Consider the following 23,729-nt stretch of genomic DNA (forward strand, 5'->3'; position numbering starts at 1 on the left):
CAGAAGAGGATTCCAAGCTCCTCCAAGTAGAAACTGCCTCCTTTTAGGTTTTGATCCCGCCCGGGAGGGTCCACTTACTTTTCCTTCCTGGGGCTCTGGTTAGAACAGTTGCTTCCCTGGTGGGCTCAGCAGCAGCTTCTGTTACTGTGAAGACAACAGGTCCGAGAAGATTCTGTTTGTTTCTGGGGGGTTTTGTTTGTTTTTGGTTTTTGCAGGGCAATGAGGGTTAAATGACTTGCCCAAGGTCACACAGCTAGTAAGTGTTAAGTGTCCGAGGCCAGATTTGAACTCAGGTGCTCCTGAACCCAGGGCCGGTGCTTTCTCCACTTCGCCACCTAGCTGCCCCAGGCCTGAGAAGATTCTGAACGCAAGAGGCCCCTTGGCTTCCTGCTGGGGGCTAATCAGGATCATGGGCCTAGAATGAGGACTTAGCAGGGGAAGGATCGGAAGGACATAACTACCCACAAAGAGCCCCCAAAACCATCTCTGGTGAAGTCTAGGCGTTCAGCCCTCTCTCCTCATCCAACCCCATCTTTATCTCCCAACCCTCAACATCACACAGCTAGTACTGAAGGAGTTAAACTCCCATGTTCCTGACTCCCCCATTCAGGGCTCCCTTCACTACCATACCCAGCTGCCTTATTAGTCATTATCATTATGATCCAGAGGCAGTCATGGTGGTGGAAAGGGTTCCAACTTTGGAGGCAGAGGTCCTGGGTTCAGTTTCACACCCCCCCCCATGACCCGGGGGCAAACCAATTAACCCTCTAATTTCATCGTCTTAAAACCAGAAAGTTAGACTAGTCTATGAAGTGCCTTCTAGCTCTAAATCTCTAATCTGTTCATCTCCTGCTCAGCCTCCTTGAGTCTGAGGTCTCATCCTAACACTTTGGCAGACATCTCTCAGTCCTGGCCCCATGAGGACCAAGCCAGGAAGCAATGCCCAGGTGGGTTCTCTGAAATGCTACATCCCAAATAAAGGCAGCTAGGGGATGTAGTGGATAGGCCTGGAATCAGGAAGACCCGCATTCCAATAGGACCTCAGACACCAGCTGTGTGACCCTGGGCAAGTCACTTAACCTCTGTTTTGCCTCAGTTTCCTCATCTGTAAAGTGGGGATAAAAACACTACATACCTCCTAGGGTTGTTATGAGGATCCAAGGAGATAATAATCATAATCGGTGCTTAGCACAATGCCTGGTATATAATAAGCACTATATAAATGTTAGCTATTATTATTGTTGTTGTTGTTACATAGAAATTGTCCTAGGACAAGTTTCCATCCTTTATCCTTTTATACTCATTTTTTTTTACAGACTATTGTACAAGTGGATAAAATCATCATTTTTGTGGTTGAAATTAGTATTGTTATTATTATTATTTTAAATCAACCCTAATCCCACCCTCAAATTTGGCCTCATTCTGATGCCTATCTTGACCCCCACCTCACACTTTACTCTAAATGCCCACTTTGATGCTGTCCAAAACCAGCCCCCAAATCCCACTGTGCTCCCAACCCTACTCTGCATCTTGTTCCAAGCCCATGTGAAATACTAATTTTAGCTTCTGATTCTAATCCCATCCCAAGATGGGCCCTCATTTAACCAAATGCAAACTCCAACCTTAGTCCCCTATCTTTGCTCCAATCCTGTTACAGTTATAATTATTATAATTTAGTGAGGTTAGCTCACATTTGTACAACCCATCAGGGTTATCCCAAAGGGATGATGGGATAATTATCCCAATAATAGGAGATTATTCCATTCCATCCTCACACTAATCCTGTGAGGTAGGCACTCCTAGCCCCTCCCTCCAGGGTTAGGGACCATTTAAAAAACTTTAGAAAGGCAGCCGAATGGCACACTGCATAGAACACTGGTCCTGGAATCAGGAGGACCTGAGTTAAAGTTCAGCCTCAGACATTCACTTGCTGTGTGGGCAAGTCGATTAACCCTGATTGCCTCAAAAACAAAAACAAAAACAAATTTTGCTGGTAGCTGTGGCATATCGTCAGGGGTGAGCATGTATCCACAAAATCCCAACCCCCATCTCACACTGGGGCATTCAAGGTCTCCTACAGCCTAGCCCTGCCCCCTACTTCTCTCCTCCATGATCCCTCCAATCCACTCAATTTAGAATTATAGTCCTACTTAATAACCCAATTACTTAACCCAATGCTAGAAGAAACCTCAGAGTTCATCTAATAAGACTCCCTCACTTTACAGTTGTCTTCTTGATATTTCCCAGTTGTCCCCTTTCCTCAGTTTCCCTTCCATCCCTATGAAGATTTCTACCTTCAGGTTTGGGGGCTCTAGCTATTACTCTTTCCTGTCTGGATCCTACCTACCTATGAATTCCTTTGTGGCAGCCCAAATGATCTTTTTTCCCCTTCTTTCTTTCTTTCTTTCTTTCTTTCTTTCTTTCTTTCTTTCTTTCTTTCTTTCTTTCTTTCTTTCTTTCTTTCTTTCTTTCTTTTTTTGGTGAGGCAATTGGGGTTAAATGATTTGCCCAAGGTCACGCAGCTGGTATCAAGTGTCTGAGGCTAGATTTGAACTCAAGTCCTCCTGACTCCAGGGCTGGTGCTCTATCTACTGTGCCACCTAGCTGCCCCAGCCCAAATGATCTTTAATCCTATTCTCCCCTTTCTCAGCTGAGTTCTTCCAGGTATGGGAATTTATCAGAACCTGTCCTATATGGCTAGCTACCTTTCTATGTATATGCCATTTACCTGACTCACTAAATGATAAATTCCTTAGGTTAGGGGAGGTTAATCATGTCCTCCCCCAAATAACCAGACTTTCCCTTAATTCTGACAGCCCCCCCACACACACACACATACTGAGATCACCCAAGTGACCAAGAAGCCGCTAAACTATGGATTCCCTGTCCAGAGGCTTGGCAGCTTGGGAATCTGCTGACCCAGAAACTGCCCAGGAGCTGTCCAGCACTGAGGGTTTAGGGAGGCTGTCTTCTTCCCCCTTACCTGTGGCTGGTTCAGTGAGCCTGACTTTGCCATCATGGGTGATTAGGGATGGTGAGGACATAACTGTGGGCACACTGCGTCCTGTAAAAAGAATAGGAGAAAATAGGGTCTGAGTTCCTTCAAGGAGCACTAGGCAGTAAAGTAACCACTAAGCTATGGATGCCCTGCCCAGGCCAGGGACTTTATCCATGTTATTGTTGTTTGTCCTTCTTTCTGGAAGAGGACCATGACATCAGGAGGTGATATCATGACTTGCAGTGAATTGGATTTAAGTGAGGGAGGGCTGTACAAAGTCACCAGCCTCACTCTCTCCTCCAGAGCCATCTGGGTCCAGTGGCAAGATATACACATCAAGAAGGCTGGAGATGGCCCCAGATATGGCTCAGAGGCAATGGAGTTAAGGGACTTGACCAGGGTCACACAGCTAGTAAGTGCTGAGTGTCTGAGGCTGGATTAGAACTCCTGATTTCAGGGCCAGTGCTCTATCAACTGCACCATCTAGCTGCCCCCCTTATCCATGTTGGAAGCTTCCAGTGAGGAAACTCCCTCTGCCAATACAGATCAGCACATTCCCTGTAATTTACAATCTCAAGGGGCTGCCTGGGGCATGAAAAGGTAAGGAACTTCAGAGCAGAATAATTCACAGGAAGTAACCCTGGCTGGGCAGTCAGAGGACCTGGGTTCAAATCCTACCTCTGACATTTTGTACCTGTATCACCTTGGGCAAGTTACTTGAAATCCCTGAGCCTCAGTTTCCTCCTCTGTAAAACAAGGAGGTTGGACTAAGTGACCTCCAAAGTCCTTTCTAGCTCTAGCTCTAGCACACAGCCCATGCATGCAGACAGAGGTCTTCCTCACACTGTCTTCTGGGTAAACCTGGGACCTTTGGGGGGTAGGTTCATGCCTCTAGCTTAGTGGCAAGAATTATTACTTGGGAACTCTGGGAAGCAATATTTCAGCTATGATTCACCCTTGGGGTCAAATTCAATCCTCTTAGTAGCCCAATAGTCCCAGTTTGCTTTATACCCTTCCCATCAGCCCATGTGCATACACATGTCTACAGCAGTAGAGCATGGAAAGAGGAAAGAAGAGAAACTCAATGCGTCCCCTCATTGGCAGAGCCCCCAAAATAGACAGTGCCCAGCTGGCTAATAAGGGATGCCAGGGGATGATTAACATTAGAGACAGTAATCAGCAGATCCGCAGAAATGCAGAATGTGCATGGGGAGGGAGGAGATAGGCAGGCACACATCAGCTCCTTCCTGTCGGCAAAATCATGGCCATTCAGAGCCACTTCCTTTCCACACGGAGCCAGTGCCCACAGCACCCACACGCTCTTCAGGGATGCTCTGTGGCTAGTTGTCCCGGATCAGTTTCTTCCCTTCTCTCTATTAGAGAGAGCGGGTATAGGGTTGGTCCTTCACTAAGCAGGATAGCTGGTCGCTTCCATAGACAGAAGGATTCAGAAACCACTCCTCCCCAACCAAATCCTGCTGAAAAGAATTTTTTCCACCAGTGCGCCCCAGGGCCTTCAATCATCTATTAGTTGTTTACTCTCCTGCGGTAAGGAATTAACTTCTGAAGGTTCCTGTGATAATGAAAACTTGGTCCCTGAGAGGGCAGGTTCAGATAACCTGGTAGAGGTGGTAGCTATCCCTTCTTTATTGAAATGCCGGTACACTGGCCTGGGGATAGGTAGTTTATGAGGGGAACCTGGCTGCTCCCTTGGCAGAGCCCTGGGGGTTAAGGTTGGCACAGATCAAAGGGTGGGTAAATTTGGATTGGGTTTGGGAGGGAGCAGGAAGGAGAGAAGGGGGAAAGGCAAATGGAAAGAGGAATGGGAAAATGGGCAGCACACTGACAAGAAGTGGTACTGGCTGGCAATGAAAGTGGGTGAGGACCAGACCACATCTCCAAATGCTGAAAGCCCACCTTGAACCCACTTTGGAAAAAAAGCAGCCTTAATGGACTTTCTGTGGGGCCTTAGGAAAAGGGCTGAGCACTAAGCATTCGAGGGGCATGGGTGGCACTGGGACGTGGAGGTGGAGTAGCCTGTGGTATGAAACCAAGACAGTCATGACGATGATTGCTATGGTTATTTTACAATCTCTTACTGTATGGTGCTTTATGATTGACCAGGGCTTTGTTCTTGTGTGGTCTAAAGAAGACTAGAAAATCCCAGCTTTGCAATTTCTTAGCCAGGTGACCTTAGACAAGTAAATTAACCTCTTTGGACCTCATCATCCTGATCTGTGGAATGAAGGCTTTGGACCGGATGGCTCTCAATACTCCGAGCATCTTGGAGATTTGTGATTCTGCGATCTCATTTGATGCTCACAACAGTGGAGGGGAGGCAGGATCAAAGGATAATATGGTTAGAGCTTAGATCCCATCAAGTCCAATCCTCTCATTTTACAGATGAGCAAACTGAGGCACAATGAGCTTAAGTGACTTGTCCAGAGTCATATAGCTACTAAATGTCTAAGGTGAGATTTGAACCCAGGTCTTCCTGATTCTAAGACCAGCACCCTACACACTACACTATGGCAGATATCACCATTCCTGAGACCCAGAGAGAAGTTGAATCACCCAAGGACGAGTAGATGGCAGAGTTAAGACTTTCTTGTAGAACACATTGTGGGAGGTTTGGTGCAATAGAATACATTCTCCCTCCACTCTTTTTTTTGGGGGGGGGGCAGGGCAATGAGAGTTAAGTGACTTGCCCAAGGTCACACAGCTAATAAGTGTCATGTGTCTGAAGTCAGATTTGAATTCAGGTCCTCCTGACTCCAGGGCCAGTGCTCTATCCACTGCGCCACCTAGCTGCCCAATAGAATGCATTCTCACTAACACATAGGAGGCCCTTGAGAAATGCTTGTCCATTATTAGAGCTCCTCTCCCAGTACCTGAGCAGATGACACCAGCATCTTCATGGTGCCCACAGTTGTGGATGCCCCATCCCAGGCTGGGACATGCTGCCAGGCGTAGCTCTCGGCCATCACAGTGGACATTGTCTAGCAAGATGTGGCCGGTGCCATACCCAAAGTAGGCATTGGTCTTAGAAGCCACAGCACTGCCGCAGTCCAGTTGGCGGCAGACCACAGTGGCATCTGGGAGCCCCCAGTCATCATCACACACAGTACCCCATGTACCACCATGCAGGATCTCTACTCGGCCTTGACAGGGGTTGGCTCCTCTCACCAGGCGGATGCTGCCATCACCTGGGAATGGTCAAGGGATAGGGGAGAATTATATGCATAATTCCATGCACCTTACAACCCACAACCATGTTTCATGCAATGTCTTGCCAGTCCACAATATATCATGATGCCTATACAGTGCCTAGTGGTCCCTTCCCATTCATAACTTCCTGAGGTACTTTCCTGTCCCAGTCAAGTAGGTAGGGCATGGGCAAAAGGTCTGCCCAGTGAAGATTACCTTTCCTAGAACATTCTGATCACATCATTTCTAGGCTTATTACTCATTGTTCCTTTTCTAGAATTAGAATGGTTTCAGACTAGCTTTCTTGCTTCTCCCCATACTCAACATTCCATCTCTTCTCCATGTCTTTGCACTGACTGGCCTTCATACCTCAAATGCACTCCCCCCTAATCTCCATCTCTTAGAATCATTTGAATCCCCATACTGGCGGCTGGCCCAGTTTAGATGCCCACCCTCTGCACAAGGCATTTCCAAATCCCCTCAGTTGTCAGTTCTCTTCCCTAAAATTACTTCATGCTTACTATTTATAAATAGAAATACCTTGTATTTACTTAAGATCATAGATCTAGAGGGAGAAGACACTCCCAGGACCATGTGGTCCAATGCCTTTATGGATAGCAAATGGGAGGCCCACAGAGGTACAGTGCCTTGCCAAGGTCTTATTTGTGGAAGTGTTGTAGCCTCCAGTAAATTGTAAACTCCTTGAGGGCAAAGCTTATTTATTTTTTGGCAAAAAACATGGCACATATTATACACTTAGTGAATGCTTATTGGAGGAAGGAAGGGAGGGAGGAAGGAGGGAAGGAAGGAAGGGAGGGAGGGAGGAAGGCAGGAAGGGAGAAAGGAAGGAAGGAAGGAAGGAAGGAAGGAAGGAAGGAAGGAAGGAAGGAAGGAAGGAAGGAAGGAAGGAAGGAAGGAAGGAAGGGAAAGAGGAAGGGAGGAAGAAAGGAAGGAAGGAAGGAAGGAAGGAAGGAAGGAAGGAAGGAAGGAAGGAAGGAAGGAAGGAAGGAAGGAAGGAAGGAAGGAAGGAAGGAAGGAAAAAAGAAAATAAATCAGCTCTGGAGTCTAGGAACCAGGAGAATCTTGGCCAGCCACCTACCTATTCCATTCTTCAGGGTGATGGTGGTGGGGGCTCTGCTTGTTAACACTTTCCTGGCCAGTGTAGGTAAGAGATCTGAGAAGGGAAAACATTGGGGTGGAAAGAGAATAGCTGAGCAGTTGTGCTGGGTCCTGGGGGAATCTTGCATCTATTCTTGTGAGTCTTACCTACCCCAAGGAATTCTGGATGGGAAATGTTAGCTTCTCAGAATATTAATGGGGGAGAAAGATGGGGCAATCATTGATCACAGGGAGGGGTATTCAGGCTCCCAAACCCCAAAAGGACAGTCTCATAGATTCTCTAGGACCATATGATTACAAACACAAAGTGAAAGTGTGTGTGTGTGTGTGTGTGTGTGTGTGTAGGAAAGACAGAGACAGAGAGAAACAGAGAGGACAAAGACAGTTGGAGAGAGTGACAGAGACAAAAGAGAGACAGGCAGACCCAGACAGAGAGATAGAAATAGGAAGAGACATAGAGAGACCGAGACAGAAAGAGACAGAGATAAAGACATGGACACAGAAGCAGAGATGCACAAAGACAAACATACACAGAGATGTTTTGGCCCCAGGTGGCCTTGGAAATTTTCTAAAAGCAAGATCCCTCAGGAGAGCTAGCAACTGCTGATGATTTCCTTGAAATTTTCCCCTGCAAACACTCTGAACAGAGGGGAGAGTTCTTAAGTAATAGAAAAACTGGGGAAAAGGCAGCTCATTGCCCAGAGAATCATAAACTCCCAGGGTAGTAAGGAACCTCTGGAGACCTTTTATTCCATCCCCCTGCCCTCGGGCAAGACAACACCCCAAATTTCCCAGGTTGTCTGCAGAGCCTCCCGTTGGAATTAGGAGACATGAATTCAAATTCCAGTCTTGCTAGTAATTGATTATTGAACCACAGGCAAATCACATCTGGTTTTGTTTGGGGCTTTTTTTTTTTAAGCTTCACTTTTTTCCTCCAAGTTATTGTGAGGGCAGAGTAAGCTGAAGAACAAATGAAAAGTCTTTTTCAAATGTGAGGAATTATCATTTTTAAAGGACTTTCAAGGCAAAAGAGGAATCCAATAAGAGTTTTTGTTTGTTTGTTTGTTTTGATGTGGGACTTAGAGATCGTGAGCTATTTGAGGCCAAGCATGCAATCTTTAGGTGTTTTCTTGGTATCTCCAGGCACCAGTGAAGTGCCTTAAATAGAACAGATGCTCAGTATGTCCTTGCTGATTATGATACAGGTAGGAAAACTGAAGCCTGGAAAGGTCCAGGGACTTGCCCAAGGTAGTAGTAGAACCAGGCTGAGAACATCAGTGAGCCTTGGCTTCCAGTTCAAGGATTTTCCCATTATGCCCTACTCTTACTCATCTCTGTTCCCAGCTCCCCAGTCCCCAGTTAGGTGAGAAGGGTCCACATGGCTCTGAGGCCCCCTTGTGGTTCCTCCTCATCCTTATCCCTCTCACCATCGCACATGACAGCCACATCCTCGTAGTGGTAGCAGTTGTGGACACCCCAGCCGTGGCTACCACACTCACTCAAGGCCGCCTCCTGTCCCTTGCAGTCCACGTTGTCCAGGTGGATGGGGCCCCGGCCCTGGCCAAAGGCAAGGGGCAAGGGCACGGGCAGGGCATACCCGCAGCCCAGCTGGCGGCAGACTACATTGGCATCTACCACGTCCCAGTCATCGTCGCATACGGCCCCCCAGGAGCCATTGTACAGGATCTCCAGTCGGCCCTGGCAGCGGCTAGGTCCCCCCACCAGCCTCACCTCTGGGGGCAGAGGGGGGCCAGGGGAGGGGAGGCAGCTTACTTCGGGGCAGGGCAGAGGGCAGTTCTCAGAGCAGGCCAATGTTGGGAGGCACCCAGATCCCCAAACCGTGGGATTCCTGAACCACCCTACCCATCCCATCCCACCCCACTCCTCGTCAAGGGCATGTTAAATTCATGTTTCACACCCCTAGGCATATGCTTGGTCTTCCATGCCATCTGATCCATTGGCATTAGAAAGCTAACCATATTCTTAGCACGGCCCCACCCACCAGGCTTCTTATGTTTGAGAAGTAAAAAGGAGAATGAAGAGGGTCAAACTCATTTAGACTTAGGTTGCCCTTAGAGTCCCATCAGATGGTCTCTGTGCCACTGATTCCCTCACTGTGAGCCTTTCCCTCTCTATGGTCCCAGTTTACCTCATCTGTAAAATGGGGGTGGGCATAGGTTTTTTATTTAAGATCCTGGGGTGGGAAGCCAGGTGAAGGACCTTCCAGTTTGGAATAGGAGAAAGGACGCCCATGGCTGGTCTAGGAGGGAACCCCATTACCCCACCCAACCCCACAGAAGGTCCTACCTGGAAAAGGTAATGGAGTAGGTTGCAGGGTGCTGCCTGAAATGGAATGGAAAAGAAGATCAGATGGATCTGCCCAGTTGGGGAAAGTCCCCAAGGTATGTAGCTGCTCCCTGAGTATATGGTAAACCATCGCTTTTCACACTCATTTCCTTTCTGTTCCCACTGCAACCATACAAATTCAAGGCATCAACAAACCATGACTGGATTATTGCAACAACCTCCTGACTGGATTCCCCACCTCCAGTCTTTCCCCTTTCCAATTCATAGGTCACACAATCGTGAGCACAACTTTCCTAAAGCACAAATGAGATCATATTATTCCCTTACTCTGAAACTTTCAGTGGCTCCCCACTTCCTACTTAATAAGGTTCAACCTCATTAGCTTGCAAGGTTTTCCAAAAATCAGCCCTTATCCCACCTGTCCAGTCTTATCTTCCACTATTTCCTGAGTGATCTAGCCAGATGAGGGTACTCCGGGCTCCTTAAACACAACCTGCCCTTTGTTCTGATAGACTTTGTTCCTACTTTCTTCCTGGACAGGCTTCCCCCAAATCATTATCTCCCCAAACCTCCAAAAATCAGCTTTGAGTAACCTCCTGCAGGAAGTTTTCCAATTTCCCCTTTTGCCCAACAAGAGAGTTCTCTCTCCTCTGAATTCTCCATGACCTTTGGCTAGAATCCTCAAGACGCTGGCCCCATGTATATCCCCTACTGGGCTCGGCCCTTCCTCAAGCCAGAGACTCAGCTTCAGTCCTCTTTGTATCTCCTACAGAACCAAAGACAATTGCCCTCTCCATCTATCAAAAAAGACACACACATTAAGCAGCTACTATGTATCAGGTTCTAAGCTAAGTTCTGGCCATACAGAGATGGAAATGAAACAGTCCCTGGCCTTGATGAACTTACAGTCTTCCCATAAGGAGGAAGGGTTGGTAGGATGGCATGCACAAATCTAACCATATACAAAAAAGAGGTGGCACAGTGGATAAAGAATCAAACCTGGAGTCAGGGAGACCTGAGTTCAACCATGGCCTCAGATACTTAGTAGCTGTGTGACCTTGGGCAAGTCAATTCACCCTGTTTGCCTCAATTTCCTCATCTGTCAAATGGGCTGGAGAAGGAGTCAGACACAACTGAGAATGACTGAACGATAACAACTACAGCCCTGAGGGGAAGGGCATTAATGGGGGTGGGAGGGAGACCAAGAAAGGGCTGATGCAGAAGAAGGTCTTTGAGCTGAATCCTAAAGGAAACCAGAGATTCCAAGAGGCAAAGGTGAGGAGGGGGAGTAAGTGCAAACGCAGGGAGATGGGGGCGGGAATAGTAAATGGGCCAATTTGTCTGGGATTATAGAACTTTAGAAAGGGAGGAAGGTGGAATAAGACTGGGAAAGCAGGACTGGCTGAGGATTCCACACAGAGGAGTTTATATTGGAGGCTGAGGTAAGATGAGGTAAGAGGGAGTCACTGGAGTTTATTAAGTAGGTGAGACCTAGCATGAGCAGCCATGTACTTTGGCTCTTTGGCAGCTATAGAGAGGAGGGCTTGGGGTGAGGAAGTCGGTAAACAATTTGTTGAATGAATGAACTTGATTTTGGAATAGATCGCTTCCTTCACACAGACTTCTCTGCTTAGCCCCAAGCTGAAAGCATTTCCTCCCTCCTCGAATTTTCCTAGAGTTTTGGGACTGGATTTTTTTCTTGCCCTCACTGTGCCCTGCGTTATATTACAACCATTTATGAGGGTACCCTGCATGGTTCAGTTAGAACGTAAGCCTTTCTGCAGGGCAAGGGCTAGGTCCAGCATTGTCCTTTGCCCGCTTCTCCTCGAGATCTAGCATGTTACTTTGTATCCCCATTGGTTCTTGTTCTCCCAAAATGACAAAGTGATCTCTAGGTCCCTGCTAGCCCTTGAGGTTCTACCTAATTTATAATCGAACTACGTAATCATGTTCATTGAAAATCCACATCTTCAAAGAATGGGACCTTCGCTAGCCTTCATCTCCACCTCCTCCCCATTGAAAGCTTGGACTCTTCCTCAGAACCACCCTGGACTCATCCAGGCCTCCGTCTCACTTCTAGGCCATCTCTGTACACCCTCCCTTTTCTAGTACCCCATTTATATGCTCTCTTCCCCTATTACAATGTAAGCTTCTGGAAGGCCAGGGGTTCAGAGGAGGGAAAGATCATTCCTGCCCAGGAGAGGGAGATGGCAGTGGTGGGAATTAGAGCCAGAAGTGACTTTAGAAATCATCTTATTTCACAGAAGAGGAAACTAAGGCCCAAAGAGAGGAAATGACTGGCTCAATGTCATACAGTGAGTTAAGATTAGAGCTGGGTCTTAGTACCCAAAGTTCATGACCCCCAAGCCAGGGTTTTTTCCACCACCCTTGTTGAATGGCTACCATTTTCTCGAATGTAAAGTGAAGGGCATTTGACTAGGTGACCTCTCTCCAAGTCTCTTTCCAGCACTAACATTCTATGATCCTCTCGGGGTGTGCCTGTTTTTGTATGGCCTTGGAACTACAAGCTGCCATCTGGGTTTGGCCCAAAGGTGGGAGTGTGCCAACCCCTGGCTCCGTAATCTCCCAGACTCTACTCCTAGCTCAGGAGATGTGAACCACCACACCACTCCTCTCCCTCAATTCCATCCAAACCACACCATCCTCCCCACTCCCCTCTTTTCATCAGTGTCTCAAGTCCTAGGAACATGAGACATAGATTCAAGAAGCTCTTTATTGGTTACCTAGTCCAGGCAAGTCCTTATTTTACAGAGCAGGAAACTGAGCCAGGACAGGAAGAGATTTGCTCAAGGTCACACAGCCTCTCCACTGCAAAGCCATTGAAACCCAGATCTTTTCCCTCCTCCACCACTCCTGAGTCTGGGAGAAAAATGACTGACACCAATATTCACAATGAAGGATTTGGGATCTGATAGGTATTCCCTGAGGGTGGGTGGCAAGGAGGAGGGAAGAAGGGGGTATGCCTTTCAAAGGAATATGCATTGCCCTCTTATTATAAAGGAATCATTCCTGCCTACTGCTAGAAGGGACCTCAGAGACCACCTAATTTGCTCCCTTTTTTTTCCTGGTAGGAAAAACTAATGCCCAGAAAGAGGAAGGGATTTAGGATAAGAGGATTATAAATTTCAGAGCTAGTCCAAAACTCTCATTTCAGAGATGAGGAAATTGAGGCCCAGAGAGGAAAAGTTATTCATTTAGGGTCACACAACTAGAAGGGCCAGAGACAGATTAAAACCCAGGTTAGAGAATCATAGACTTACAGCTAGATGAACCTTGGAAGTCATCTAGTTCAACCCCATTTTATAGATCCGGAAACTGAGGCTAGAAGTAAGGGAATTTCCCAAGGTCACACAGGTAGTAAGTGAAAAGGACAGCATATGAAGCCAGGTCCTCTGATTAGAAATCAAGTGCTCTTTCCACTATATTAAGGGAGGTATTCTGAAGCCATGGCAGTGGGTAGGATAGCTTCCTGGGTCTTACGACATCACTCTTATCTAGGTGACTTCAAATGCCTCCAGTGCATTCATTGGGAGGTCAGGAGAAATCCTTCCTCACATTTTCAGCTATTCACAGGACTACCGATTTAGAGCTGCAAAGGACCTCCAAGGCCAGCCAGTTCAACTCTTATTTTACAAATGAGGAAACTGAGGCCCAGGGGGTGACTTAGCCAAGGTTACCCAGGTAAAATGGAGGGGTGGGATTAGGTGACCTCGAAATGTCTCTTCCAGCTCAAAATCACTTCCTGGATCCATCTACCTCCCTTCCACCCCCATCCCGGAGGCAGCCTTCCGACTCTGAATCCCACACTGCTGGGGAAGGGGAAAGGAGAGGGGATTTCTTTTTCCTTGATCCCTCTTTGCGTCATATACCTCCTCTTTCGATACTTGACCCAGCTGGAGGACCCCAACTACATATACCACACCTTCCTTCCTTCCTTCCTTCCTTCCTTCCTTCCTTCCTTCCTTCCTTCCTTCCTTCCTTCCTTCCTTCCTTCCTTCCTTCCTTCCTTCCTCCTTTCCTGCCTCCCTCCCTGCCTCCCTCCCTTCCTCCCTCCTTTCCTCTTTCTTTCCTTCCTTCCTTCCTTCCTAGTTGAAGAAAGCAGGTTTACTTAATTATAAGATAAAAAAGATATTCAACAAGGATAGTCTAGCACTTGGGTTGGATAGCGTTATCCCCCTCCCTCCTCACTCTCTGTCTGTCTCTCTCTGTCTCTCTGTCTTTCTCTGTCTGTCTGTCTGTCTGTCTGTTTGCTTTCTTCTCTCTTTTTAATTAAAATTTTATTTTTGGAAGAGTATTACACCACACCTTCCGAAGGACAGCAGGGCTACTAGGGGCTGGCCACAGCCCAACCAGCCCTTTGTCTCTACAGCTGCGGCAACAAGACGGATCCTGGGTGGTCTGTGGAGCAAAAGCGCCCTCTTGTGGTAGAGACCTGTGGGCTGCAGGTTTCATTCTCAGGGATGGGAAAAGAAGAGGGGAGCAGGGCGGGGCACGGAGTGGGAGATTTTCTTCCATCACTGCTTCTTTCGATCCCTAGGATGATAGGACAGAAGGGATGATAAAGGAGCAGCAGGGTCCTGAGCCCTGGCCTGCCTGCTGGCATGGATTAGATGTAGGGGGTCTTCTTCCAACCCTCCACTGTCTGCAGGAGGGCCCCTCCCTAGGACTAGACTCTCCTTTCCCCAAAGAATGTGTCTGGGAAATATCTCCTCCCCCTACATTTCACAGAAGGTGATGGTCTGTGGAAGTAGCAGAGAGACCTTGTTAAAAACAAGACTTATGAGGCTGCACCTCCCTACCCTCTTTGAAAACATGGGATGCTATATGTTATACTGGACTTGGTTATGGGCGGTTTAGTTCCACTGAACTGTTCTTTCCCCCATTAATTTTGTTGTTGTTGTTATAGGTAATGGCTCTGGAGAGGGGGAGGAAGAGGTGGGTATATTGGGAAGTATTGGTGATGTTAAAGAAGAAACAAAGCCACTGTTTTGGGATGGGGGGGACAACAAAGCAATCCTGGATTTCACCTTCCTGCTGCCTTCCCTTGGCAGACAAAGCCCTTCCTCCTTGCATCACACATGTGAGGGTCAGTGTTTGGTCTCCCTCTCAGCAGTGGTGGCATTCTAAGCCTGACCCCTGTCCAGCCAATGAGAGGAATGAGAGGTTTTATGGCACTGGGGAGAGGACCTGGGGAGCTGCCACTGATTTCAGTAACTGCAAAGTTTCAAAGTTCTCAAACCACTTTGCCCCAGAACAAGATGGAAGGTTGGCACTACAGCTTTTATTTATTTATTTTTTTGGTAGTCCACGCCTCCTGGGCGTGAGGAAATTCACTTGACTAAGACAAAAGCAGTGAATGCCCTGCAAATCTTCGAGAATTTAATGGGCGCTATGAAAGCCTTATTAAGGGACTTGGCCAGAATCACAGAGGCAGTGGGATTTGAATCCAGGGTCTTACTGGCTCAGAGACCAGCTGGTTCTTCACTATTCATCAGCTGCCTCGGTATAACTTTTCTCATTAGAATTTTACATATGAGGAGACTGAGGCCCCCATCCCACAGCTGCTAAGTGACAGAACAGTGCAGCACATACAATCTACTCTGACATTCTGCTTCTCTGTCATTTAATCTCTCTTGACCTGTTCCCTCGCTTGTAAAATGAAATGGTTAGACTGGATGACTTGTCTCTTCCAACTCTAAATCTATTCTTCAATGATCCTAAGTTTTCCCCAGTCCCTCCCCTTTCCCTACTCAAATGACCTTGTATTTACCATATACCATTTTGAACCTTCACGAATCCACAGGAGAATGTAGGACTCAGGACTTGTCTGAGAATTTGAAGTGTAGGGGCATGGAAGGGCACTAGGTGGTGCCACAGTGCTCCGAACTCAGTGCCCCAAGACTCATCTTCCTGGGTTTGAATCCAGACTCAGAAAAGTACTAGTTGTGTGATCCTGAGCAAGTCACTTCACCCTGTTTGCCTCTGTTTCCTCATCTGTCAAATGAGCTAAAGGAAATGACAAACGACTCCAGTATCTTTGCCAAGAAAACCCCAAATAGGGCCACAAAGAGTCAGACACACCCTGAAAAACGACTGAACAACAAAAGCATGTGAAGGAGGGATGAATTATTGTGCTTGGTCCTACACGGAGCTAGGAGCAATGAATAAAAGTTTGGTCAGGAGGCAATACAGTCCAAGGAAAGAACATTGCCTATGGAGTCAGAGGATTGTGATGCTTACTACCTGTGCAATGTTGGCTAGATTGCTGGACCTGGAGATGACTTCAAATTCTGCCTCAGGTTCTTGCTAGTTAGGTGACCCTAGGCAAGTCTCCTTTGCCTCAGTTTTCTCATCTGTAGAATGGGATAACAATAGCCCCTCCCTCCCAGGGTTGTTGTGAAGATAATAAGAGAATATATATTTTTAAATGCTATGTCAATGCTGACCATTATGGTGAGCCTCAATTTCTTCCTCTATAAAAGGAAGGGGTGGAAGTCGATGGTCTCCTAAGGTCCCTTCCAGCTTTAGATCTGTAATAGCAATAAGTGAATATAGGGAAGGCCGTCTGAACAGCCAGTGCCCTGCAAAGAACAGAATGCCTCATGGTATGATGACAGGGAGTAAAGGTCTTGAGATCAGGATTGAACTCACGAAGATGAGTCTTCCTGATTCCAGGTGTGGCACTCTATCCACTGAGCCACCAAAGAACCTCTGCTGTATATAAATATACCATATCTATAAGTGTCTTGTATAAAAATATATTTTATGCGTTTGTATATTCACACACCAACTCAATTGGAGATTGTTTGACTCCATTTGTAAATCAGCTGTGATCCAATACTTGCCACAGCTGGGTCTCAACTGCAAGTGGGGACATGGTGGAGTGGCTCACCCCAATGGCAGGAAGAGAAAGGCCAGGACAGGTAGGAGGATGGGACAGATGGTATTCCTCTCTTCTGGTCTCCTCCTTCTGCTTGTCTGAACTGGGCAGGGACCAATTCTCATTTCTGCTCTTCTTTTGGATTTGGAGGGTCTTCAGATGGTCTCTCCGGGGAGTGGAGGTCACAGCTGGAACATCTGGAAGTCAGGATCAGGGCCTTGGTGGGGGTCCAAGCTAACCAGGGGAGGACAGGGAAGGAAGAGTCATTGCCTGCCAGTGACCAATCTTCCCAGGTCCCCAGCCCCAGCCCTGTCCAAGTACCTTCCCCCACCCCACTGCCATTGCCTTCTATTTGTATGTAATTTTTTTCATGTTGTCTTACCCATTAGAATGTGATATCCTGGAGGGCAGGGACCATATTTCTGCCTTCATTTTTCTACTGGCTAGGGCAGCTAGGTGGCGCAGTGGATAAAACACTGGCCCTGGATTCAGGAGGACCTGAGTTCAAATTTGACCTCAGACACTTGACACTTACTAGCTGTGTGACCCTGGGCAAGTCACTTAACCCTCATCACTCCGCAAAAAAAAATCTAACATTTTTCTACTGGCTGTTCTCCCTCCTCATCTTTAAATGTCTCAGCTAAAACCTCACATTTTGTAACAAAACTTTCCCAGTCCCCCAAGATGCTAATGCCATCCTTCTGAGATTCCTCCCCATTTATCCAGTATATATCTTGTTTGTAAGGCACTGAGGTGGCACAGTGGGTAGAGCGCTGGACCTAGAGCCAGGGAGACATTTTTCTGAATTCAAATCTGACCTCTGACACTAGCCATGTGACCCTGGGCCAGTCACTTCACCTTGTTTGCCTCAGTTTCCTCATCTCTCAAATGAGTCAGAGAAGGAAATGGCCAACCCCTCCAGTGTCTCTACCAAGAAGACCCCAAAGGGGTCATAAAGAGTCAAACATGGGGCAGCTAGGTGGCACAGTGGATAAAGCACTGGCCCTGGATTGGGGAGGACCTGAGTTCAAATCTGTCCTCAGACACTTGACACTTACTAGCTGTGTGACCCTGGGCAAGTCACTTAACCTTCATTGCCCTGCAGAGAGAGAACGAGAGAGAGAGAGAGAGAGAGAGAGAGAGAGAGAGAGAGAGAGAGAGAGAGAGAGAGTCAGACATGACTGAAAAATGACTGGCTACCATCTTGTTGCTATGTAGTTGTTTGTGTATCATCTCCCCTCACTATATGGTGAGTACCTTGAGAGGTACTCTGTATATTCCCAGGACCAAGGACAGTGCCTGGTACATTTGTTGTTCAGTCAAGTCTGACTCTCTGTGACCCCATTTGGGGTTTTCTTGGCAGAGATTCTGGAGTGGTTTTTTGCCATATATATCCCTCTCCAGCTCATTTAACAGATGAGGAAACTGAGGCCAACAGAGTGAAGTGACTTGCCCAGGATCATATGGCTAGTTAAGTGTCTGAGATCAAATTTGAACTCAGGTCTTCCCGACTCAAGACCCTGCACACTATCCACTGAGCCCCCTAAGCTTTACCTTGCCTGATACTAGTAGGCACTTAATAAATGGCTGCTGCCTCATTCATTCTTCTTTGGTCTGTTTTCCTGACTCGCCCTGATTCCTTCATCTCCCCCTCCCTACTTCAAGCTTCTCCAACTTCCTTTAATGTTTTCTCTCCCTTCATTGGAATGGAAGTTCCTTGAGGGCAGGAACTATCTATCTGTGTTTGTCTTCCCAGGGTGAAACACAGTGCTTGGCACACAGTAAGTGCTTAATAAATGTTTGTGGACTAACTGACTGTTAGAGCCATCAGGCCCTTGGGCAGGAACAGAAAAGGGAGGGTCCATTGTGTCCTATTCTTCCGGAAAGAGGATATTTTTCTCCTAGAGCTGACTGGATGTGTGTCCTTTGCCTCAGGTCCCTGCTGCTGCCTCCTCCTGGGGAAATAGTCCATGGAGCAGTCTCCCCCCCCCCCAACTTCCCCTGGCACAGTCCAGTCCTACCTCCCCCCTCCCCCAGGACCATCTAGATGAGAACTGGTAAATAAATCCTGTTCAGCTATTGAGGCCTAAAGCCAGTAGAAAGAAGCTAGATTCCATATAGCAGTTCCTATTGAAATCCTACTGACCCTTCAAGTCCCGGTTCAGATTCTCCCTTCTCCATGCAGCCCTCCCTGACTGCAGTAATCTCAGAACTTCCCTCTTTCAGATGGCTGGTTGTCCATGCAAATCATTTGAGCAAAGCAAATACCCAAGGGATGACTGATTAATTGATCTGGGCCCTTCCCACTATCTGCTGGAATAACCTGCTTTTAGTGTGTGTGTGTGTGTGTGTGTGTGTGTGTTCTAGATCGTGGGGTTTTTTTGGTGGGGGCAATGAGGGTTTAAGTGACTTGCCCAGGGTCACAGAGCTAGTAAGTGTCAAGTGTCTGAGGCCAGATTTGAACTCAAGTCCTCCTGAATCCAGGGCCGGTGCTTTATCCACTGCACCACCTAGCTGCCCCTTTGTGTGTGTGTGTGTGTGTGTGTGTGTGTGTGTGTGTGTGTGTGTGTGTGTAAGGAAACTTCACTGTCTTTCCACATTACTTGTTTTGTGGATCTAGGCACATCTCTGGTGGCTGGTCCTTGGGGGGCAGTGATATGCCTGCCAAGGGATGAGAGGATGCCTTCTGAGGTCCTGCCAAGTACTAGAGTTATGTATGGTTCTGTAAACTTGCCTCCTTTACCATCCTGGAAAAGTCATTCAGACTCTCTGTGCCTCAGTTTCTTCATCTGTAAAATGGGAGGGTTAGTCCAGCTGGCCTTGAGGACCCTTCTAATTTTATACCTAGGATGCTGCCTGATTATGTCCTGAGCAACCTTAGTGACCTCATTACCAGCTATAGAATGAGGGGGTTGGATTAAACAACCTCTCAGGAAGACCTCGGTTCTTAAGTCCTGCCTTTGGCCCATCCTGGCTGTGTGATCTTGGGCAAATTATGTAACCTTTCTGTGTCACTAAAGGCTATGGAGCAGGTGTCCATTGGTGAGAATTCCTCCTTCAGTACTCCCTACATTCATAAAAGTCGGGATGACAATGACAGAAAATCCTTGTTACATCTAATTTATGTTCCGACTGAGCTGGTCCGTTCTTTCTCCCCTAAATCTGCCTACTCACCTCTTTACCTTTGCCTGGGATGACCTCATAGAAAAATAGATTTAAAGCTGAAACAGTTCTCTAAGAAGCCATCTGAGTCAAACACCCTTCATCCTTTAATTTTATGGATAAGGAAACTGAGGCCCAGAGAAATGACTTGCCCAAAGTGATCTGGGTAGTAAGCATCTGATCTAGGATTTTAACCCTGTTCTTCTTACTCTAGAACTATCTCCCCTGTAACATGCTGCCTCCCTCCCTTCCTGTTGAACCCCTTTAAATACTGGCTTAAATGCCACCTTCTCCAGGAAGTCCTCCCTGATGCTCATTCCTGTGGATTTAAATCTTTTAACACCCCCCAGCCTTTACACAATGTGTTTTTGTACCTCCCAGAGGTACTTCTCACATCATGCCGTGCTGTATATTAGAGCCCTACAAGACTACAAGCTCCCTGAGGACAGGGACAGCACTTAACTGAACTTTGGGTCAGAGGTGTGTTACATGGCATTATCCTGTCAGGGCTATGGACCATCCCTCTTAAGTTTTCCCTGGTGCCCAGCCCTAGTGCTCTGCCTAAAGTAACACAGGTGTTTGATGAAAGAATGAAGCTAGAGAGGCGGCTAGGTGGCACAGTGGATAAAGCACTGGCCCTGGATTCAGGAGGACCTGAGTTCAAATATGGCCTCAGACACTTGACATTTATTAGCTGTGTGACCCTGGGCAAGTCACTTAACCCTCATTGCCCCTCAAAAAAAAAAGAAAAAGAAAGAAAAGAAAGGGAAAAACAAAAGAAAAAGAATGAAGCTGGGAAGAGAATCCTAAGCGTTTCTATAGTGCCTACTGTGTGCCAGGCACTGTGCTAACTGCTTCTCACAAATATTATCTCATTTGATTCTCACAACCCTGGGAGGGAGGTACTATCAATATACCCATTCTATAGCTGAAGAAATTAAGGCAGACAGAGGTTAAGTGACTTGCCCAGGATCACACAGCAAGTAAGTGTCTAAGGTCAGATTTAAACTTCCAGGACTTCCAGGCACTGCACCACCTGGAATGAATGAGCTATACAAATATATATATGAATGAATGAATGAATGAATGAATGACCCCACCCCTGTGAGAAACAGCTCAAGCCTTTTAGCCCATCTCCTGAGCACTATGAGGCTGTATTGGTTGAAATCATAGACCTAGATGCAGAAGGGACGTCAGGACCTCTGCCCTGTATCATTTTATATACGTGCTGATGGAGATTAAATGACTCATCCAAGGTCACACAGGCAGTAGGCATCAATGGTGGCCTTCAAACCATCTCCTTTGGCCCCACGACAATACTTTCTCTACTGTCGCACGGTGCCTCCCACTTGTCTGTGCTGCATTACCATCTGAACACTGGCATCCCCTCCCAGGCTGAGAGAGTTTTATGGGTGTCCAAACCTTCAGTCTGTGCCACACAGAGCAATGGCCAGGACTAAGACAGAAGCAAAAGTCATGGAATAGGAATAAGATCAGATTTATCCTACTTCCTATTTCTGCCCTTGGGACAATACCCAAGAGGAAGCCTAAGGTTCACTGGGGGCTTGCACATCAGGGGCAATCCTTAAAGTGGTCCGTCAAGTGTTTTTGTGTCCTAGTTCCCCTTAGCAGGCTGGTAAAGCCTGTGGACCACTCCTCAGATCAAAATGTGTGAAAGTGCAAAATTTTGGAGGCTAGGAAAAACAAAGGGTCAGTTTCCCCCCCATCCTAATTCATGGAGCAGGGCATCTAGGGGGCATATTGGAGAGAGTGCTGGGACTGGAGTCAGGAAGTCTCTTCTTTTTGAGTTCAAATCTGGCTTCAGACGCTTACTGGCTGTGTGACCCTGAGCAAGTCACTTAATCTTGTTTGCCTCAGTTTCCTCATCTGTAAGATGAGCTGGAGAAGGAAATGGCAAACCACTTCGGTATCTTTGCCAAGGAAACCCCAAATGGGGTCATGAAGAGGCAGTCACAGCTGAAATGACTACACAACAGCAAAAAGTTTGCAGACCCCCTGAAATCTATCCATGCATCCCCTAAAGGGATTCATGGGCCCCAGATTAAGCACCTCAGGTCTACATGAAGCCTTTTCTGATTCTCCCAGATATTAGAATTCTCTACATTTTGAAATTAGATTGTATTGCTTTGTATATATTTGGTATTTACCTGTTGATGTATGCCCTCATCAGCTCCCACAGATTCATTGATCATCTCTATGCTTAGGATTCTCAGATGTACTTATTCAGCTCTAACTTCTGTCCTGACCTTTAGCCTCACATCTCCAATTATCTATTGGATGGCTTGAAGCAGATGGGCTGCAAACGACCTCTTAAAAATTCAACATGTGCAGAGCTGAACTCATCCTCTTCCCGGCCAAGCCCTTCCCTCTTCCAAACTTTCCTATTACTTGTGAAGGGCACCATCGTCCTTCCAGTCACTAGGCTCACAACCTAGGTATCATCCTCAGTTTCTCCATCTCTCTCACCCCCATGTCTAATCTGCTGCCAAGTCCCACTGATTCTCTCTTCAATCGTCTCTCTCATACACCCCCTTCTCTCCTCCAAGAATACCACCACTCCAGCATGGGACACTTTGTACCTGGACTATTGCAGTAGCTGCTGCCTGATCTCCCTGCCTCAAGTCTCTCCTCACTCCACTCCATCCTCCACTCAGATGTCAAAGCCATCTTCGTAAAGCACAGGTCACAACCACATCACCACCCCTCCATAGAGACCCCAGTGGCTCCTTATTGCCTCTAGGAGCAAGTATAAAATCTTCTGTTTGACATTTTTCTTTGCAGGGTAATGAGGGTTAAGTGACTTGCCCAGGGTCACACAACTAGTAAATGTCAAGTGTCTGAGGCCGGATTTGAACTCAGGTCCTCCTGAATCCAGGGTTGGTTCTTTATCCACTGCACCACCTAGCTGCCCCTCTGTTTGACTTTTAAAGCCTCTACCCTTAATAACCTGGACCCTTCCCAGCTCTCTAGTCTTCTGATACCTTACTCCTGCCACCCAAGTACTCTGTGATGCAGTGACATCCATCTCTTAGCTGTTCCTCACAGAAGATGCTCCATCTCTCGGTTCTAGGCATTTTCATTGGCTGCCCCCATTTCTGGAATTCTGCCCCTCCTCCTCTCCACCTCCTGGCCTCCCTGGCCTCCCTGGCTTCCTTCTAGTCTCAGCTAAAATTCTACTTTCTATAGGAAGTCTCCTCCAGTCCCTTTTATTAGTAGTTCCTTCCCACAATTGGTTATCCCCAACTTATCATGTATCCATCTTGTTAATAGTTTGCCTGTTGTCTTCCCCATTTGACTATAAGCTCCTTGAGGGCAGGCACGGTTTTTTGCTTTTCTTTGTGTTCCAATATGTAATACAATGTCCTGAACATAGTGGTCACTTAATAAATGTTGGTTGAATTTGAATGAATACCTTGTGACCTTGTTCCAGTCCCTTCCTTTCCCTGAGCCTTAATATACTCCTTTGTAAAAGGGGAAGAAAAAGACACACCTCCTAGGGTTGTAGAGAATGTTTAGAAGCAGCACTTGGATGGTTTTGAGGATGGTGAAATGTATAATAAAGGAGAGAATTTGTCTCCTGGCTTTCTTGTTCTGGACTTAAATCTACATGCCAATCAAAGAGGATCTTGGGAGAGAGGTGGGCTTCCTCACTCTAGCCTCTACTCAGGTCAGCTGATAGCCAGCTTTGTCCTGAGACAGAGTGGATGGTTGGCTACTAGGTAGTATTTCAGGGGCCCTGGGAAGGCACTACCTACTCTCTAAATCCCTCCCTCCCTTCCTCCCTCCCTCTTGCACCCCAAAGCAAGGTAGAGGAAGAAGTGCAACTAAACACTCTAGGCTGGCTCTGCCTAGTTGGGAAGTTACCTCTCCCAGGTATTTTGGTGGGAGGACAAGGGTTTCTAAGGCCAAGGCTGGGCAGGATCCCACCAGGGCATTATCAACCCCCCATACCACACAGGGTTGGGTTACAGGGGAGCCCGAAAGCTGGATCCCAGCCACAGTCCTGGTTTCTCA

General features: G+C 47.1%; 1 protein-coding gene across 1 annotated transcript in view; it reads right to left on the bottom strand.

Moving 5' to 3' along the window:
• Positions 1–23,729, bottom strand: part of SSC4D (scavenger receptor cysteine rich family member with 4 domains) — a 30,448-nt gene that overhangs the window by 5,172 nt on the left and 1,547 nt on the right. Inside the window, exons 2-9 of the mRNA XM_043999785.1 lie at positions 16,545–16,766; positions 13,522–13,524; positions 9,632–9,663; positions 8,752–9,057; positions 7,305–7,379; positions 5,890–6,204; positions 2,984–3,064; positions 79–144 (exon numbers count right to left, since the gene is read on the bottom strand). Of these exons, the coding sequence (XP_043855720.1) occupies positions 79–144; positions 2,984–3,064; positions 5,890–6,204; positions 7,305–7,379; positions 8,752–9,057; positions 9,632–9,663; positions 13,522–13,524; positions 16,545–16,657 (991 nt within the window). The 5' untranslated portion in view covers positions 16,658–16,766. The remainder of the gene's footprint in view (positions 1–78; positions 145–2,983; positions 3,065–5,889; positions 6,205–7,304; positions 7,380–8,751; positions 9,058–9,631; positions 9,664–13,521; positions 13,525–16,544; positions 16,767–23,729) is intronic.

The sequence above is a fragment of the Dromiciops gliroides genome, chromosome 4 (genome assembly GCF_019393635.1).
Source record: "Dromiciops gliroides isolate mDroGli1 chromosome 4, mDroGli1.pri, whole genome shotgun sequence".
Classification (NCBI taxonomy): domain Eukaryota; kingdom Metazoa; phylum Chordata; class Mammalia; order Microbiotheria; family Microbiotheriidae; genus Dromiciops; species Dromiciops gliroides.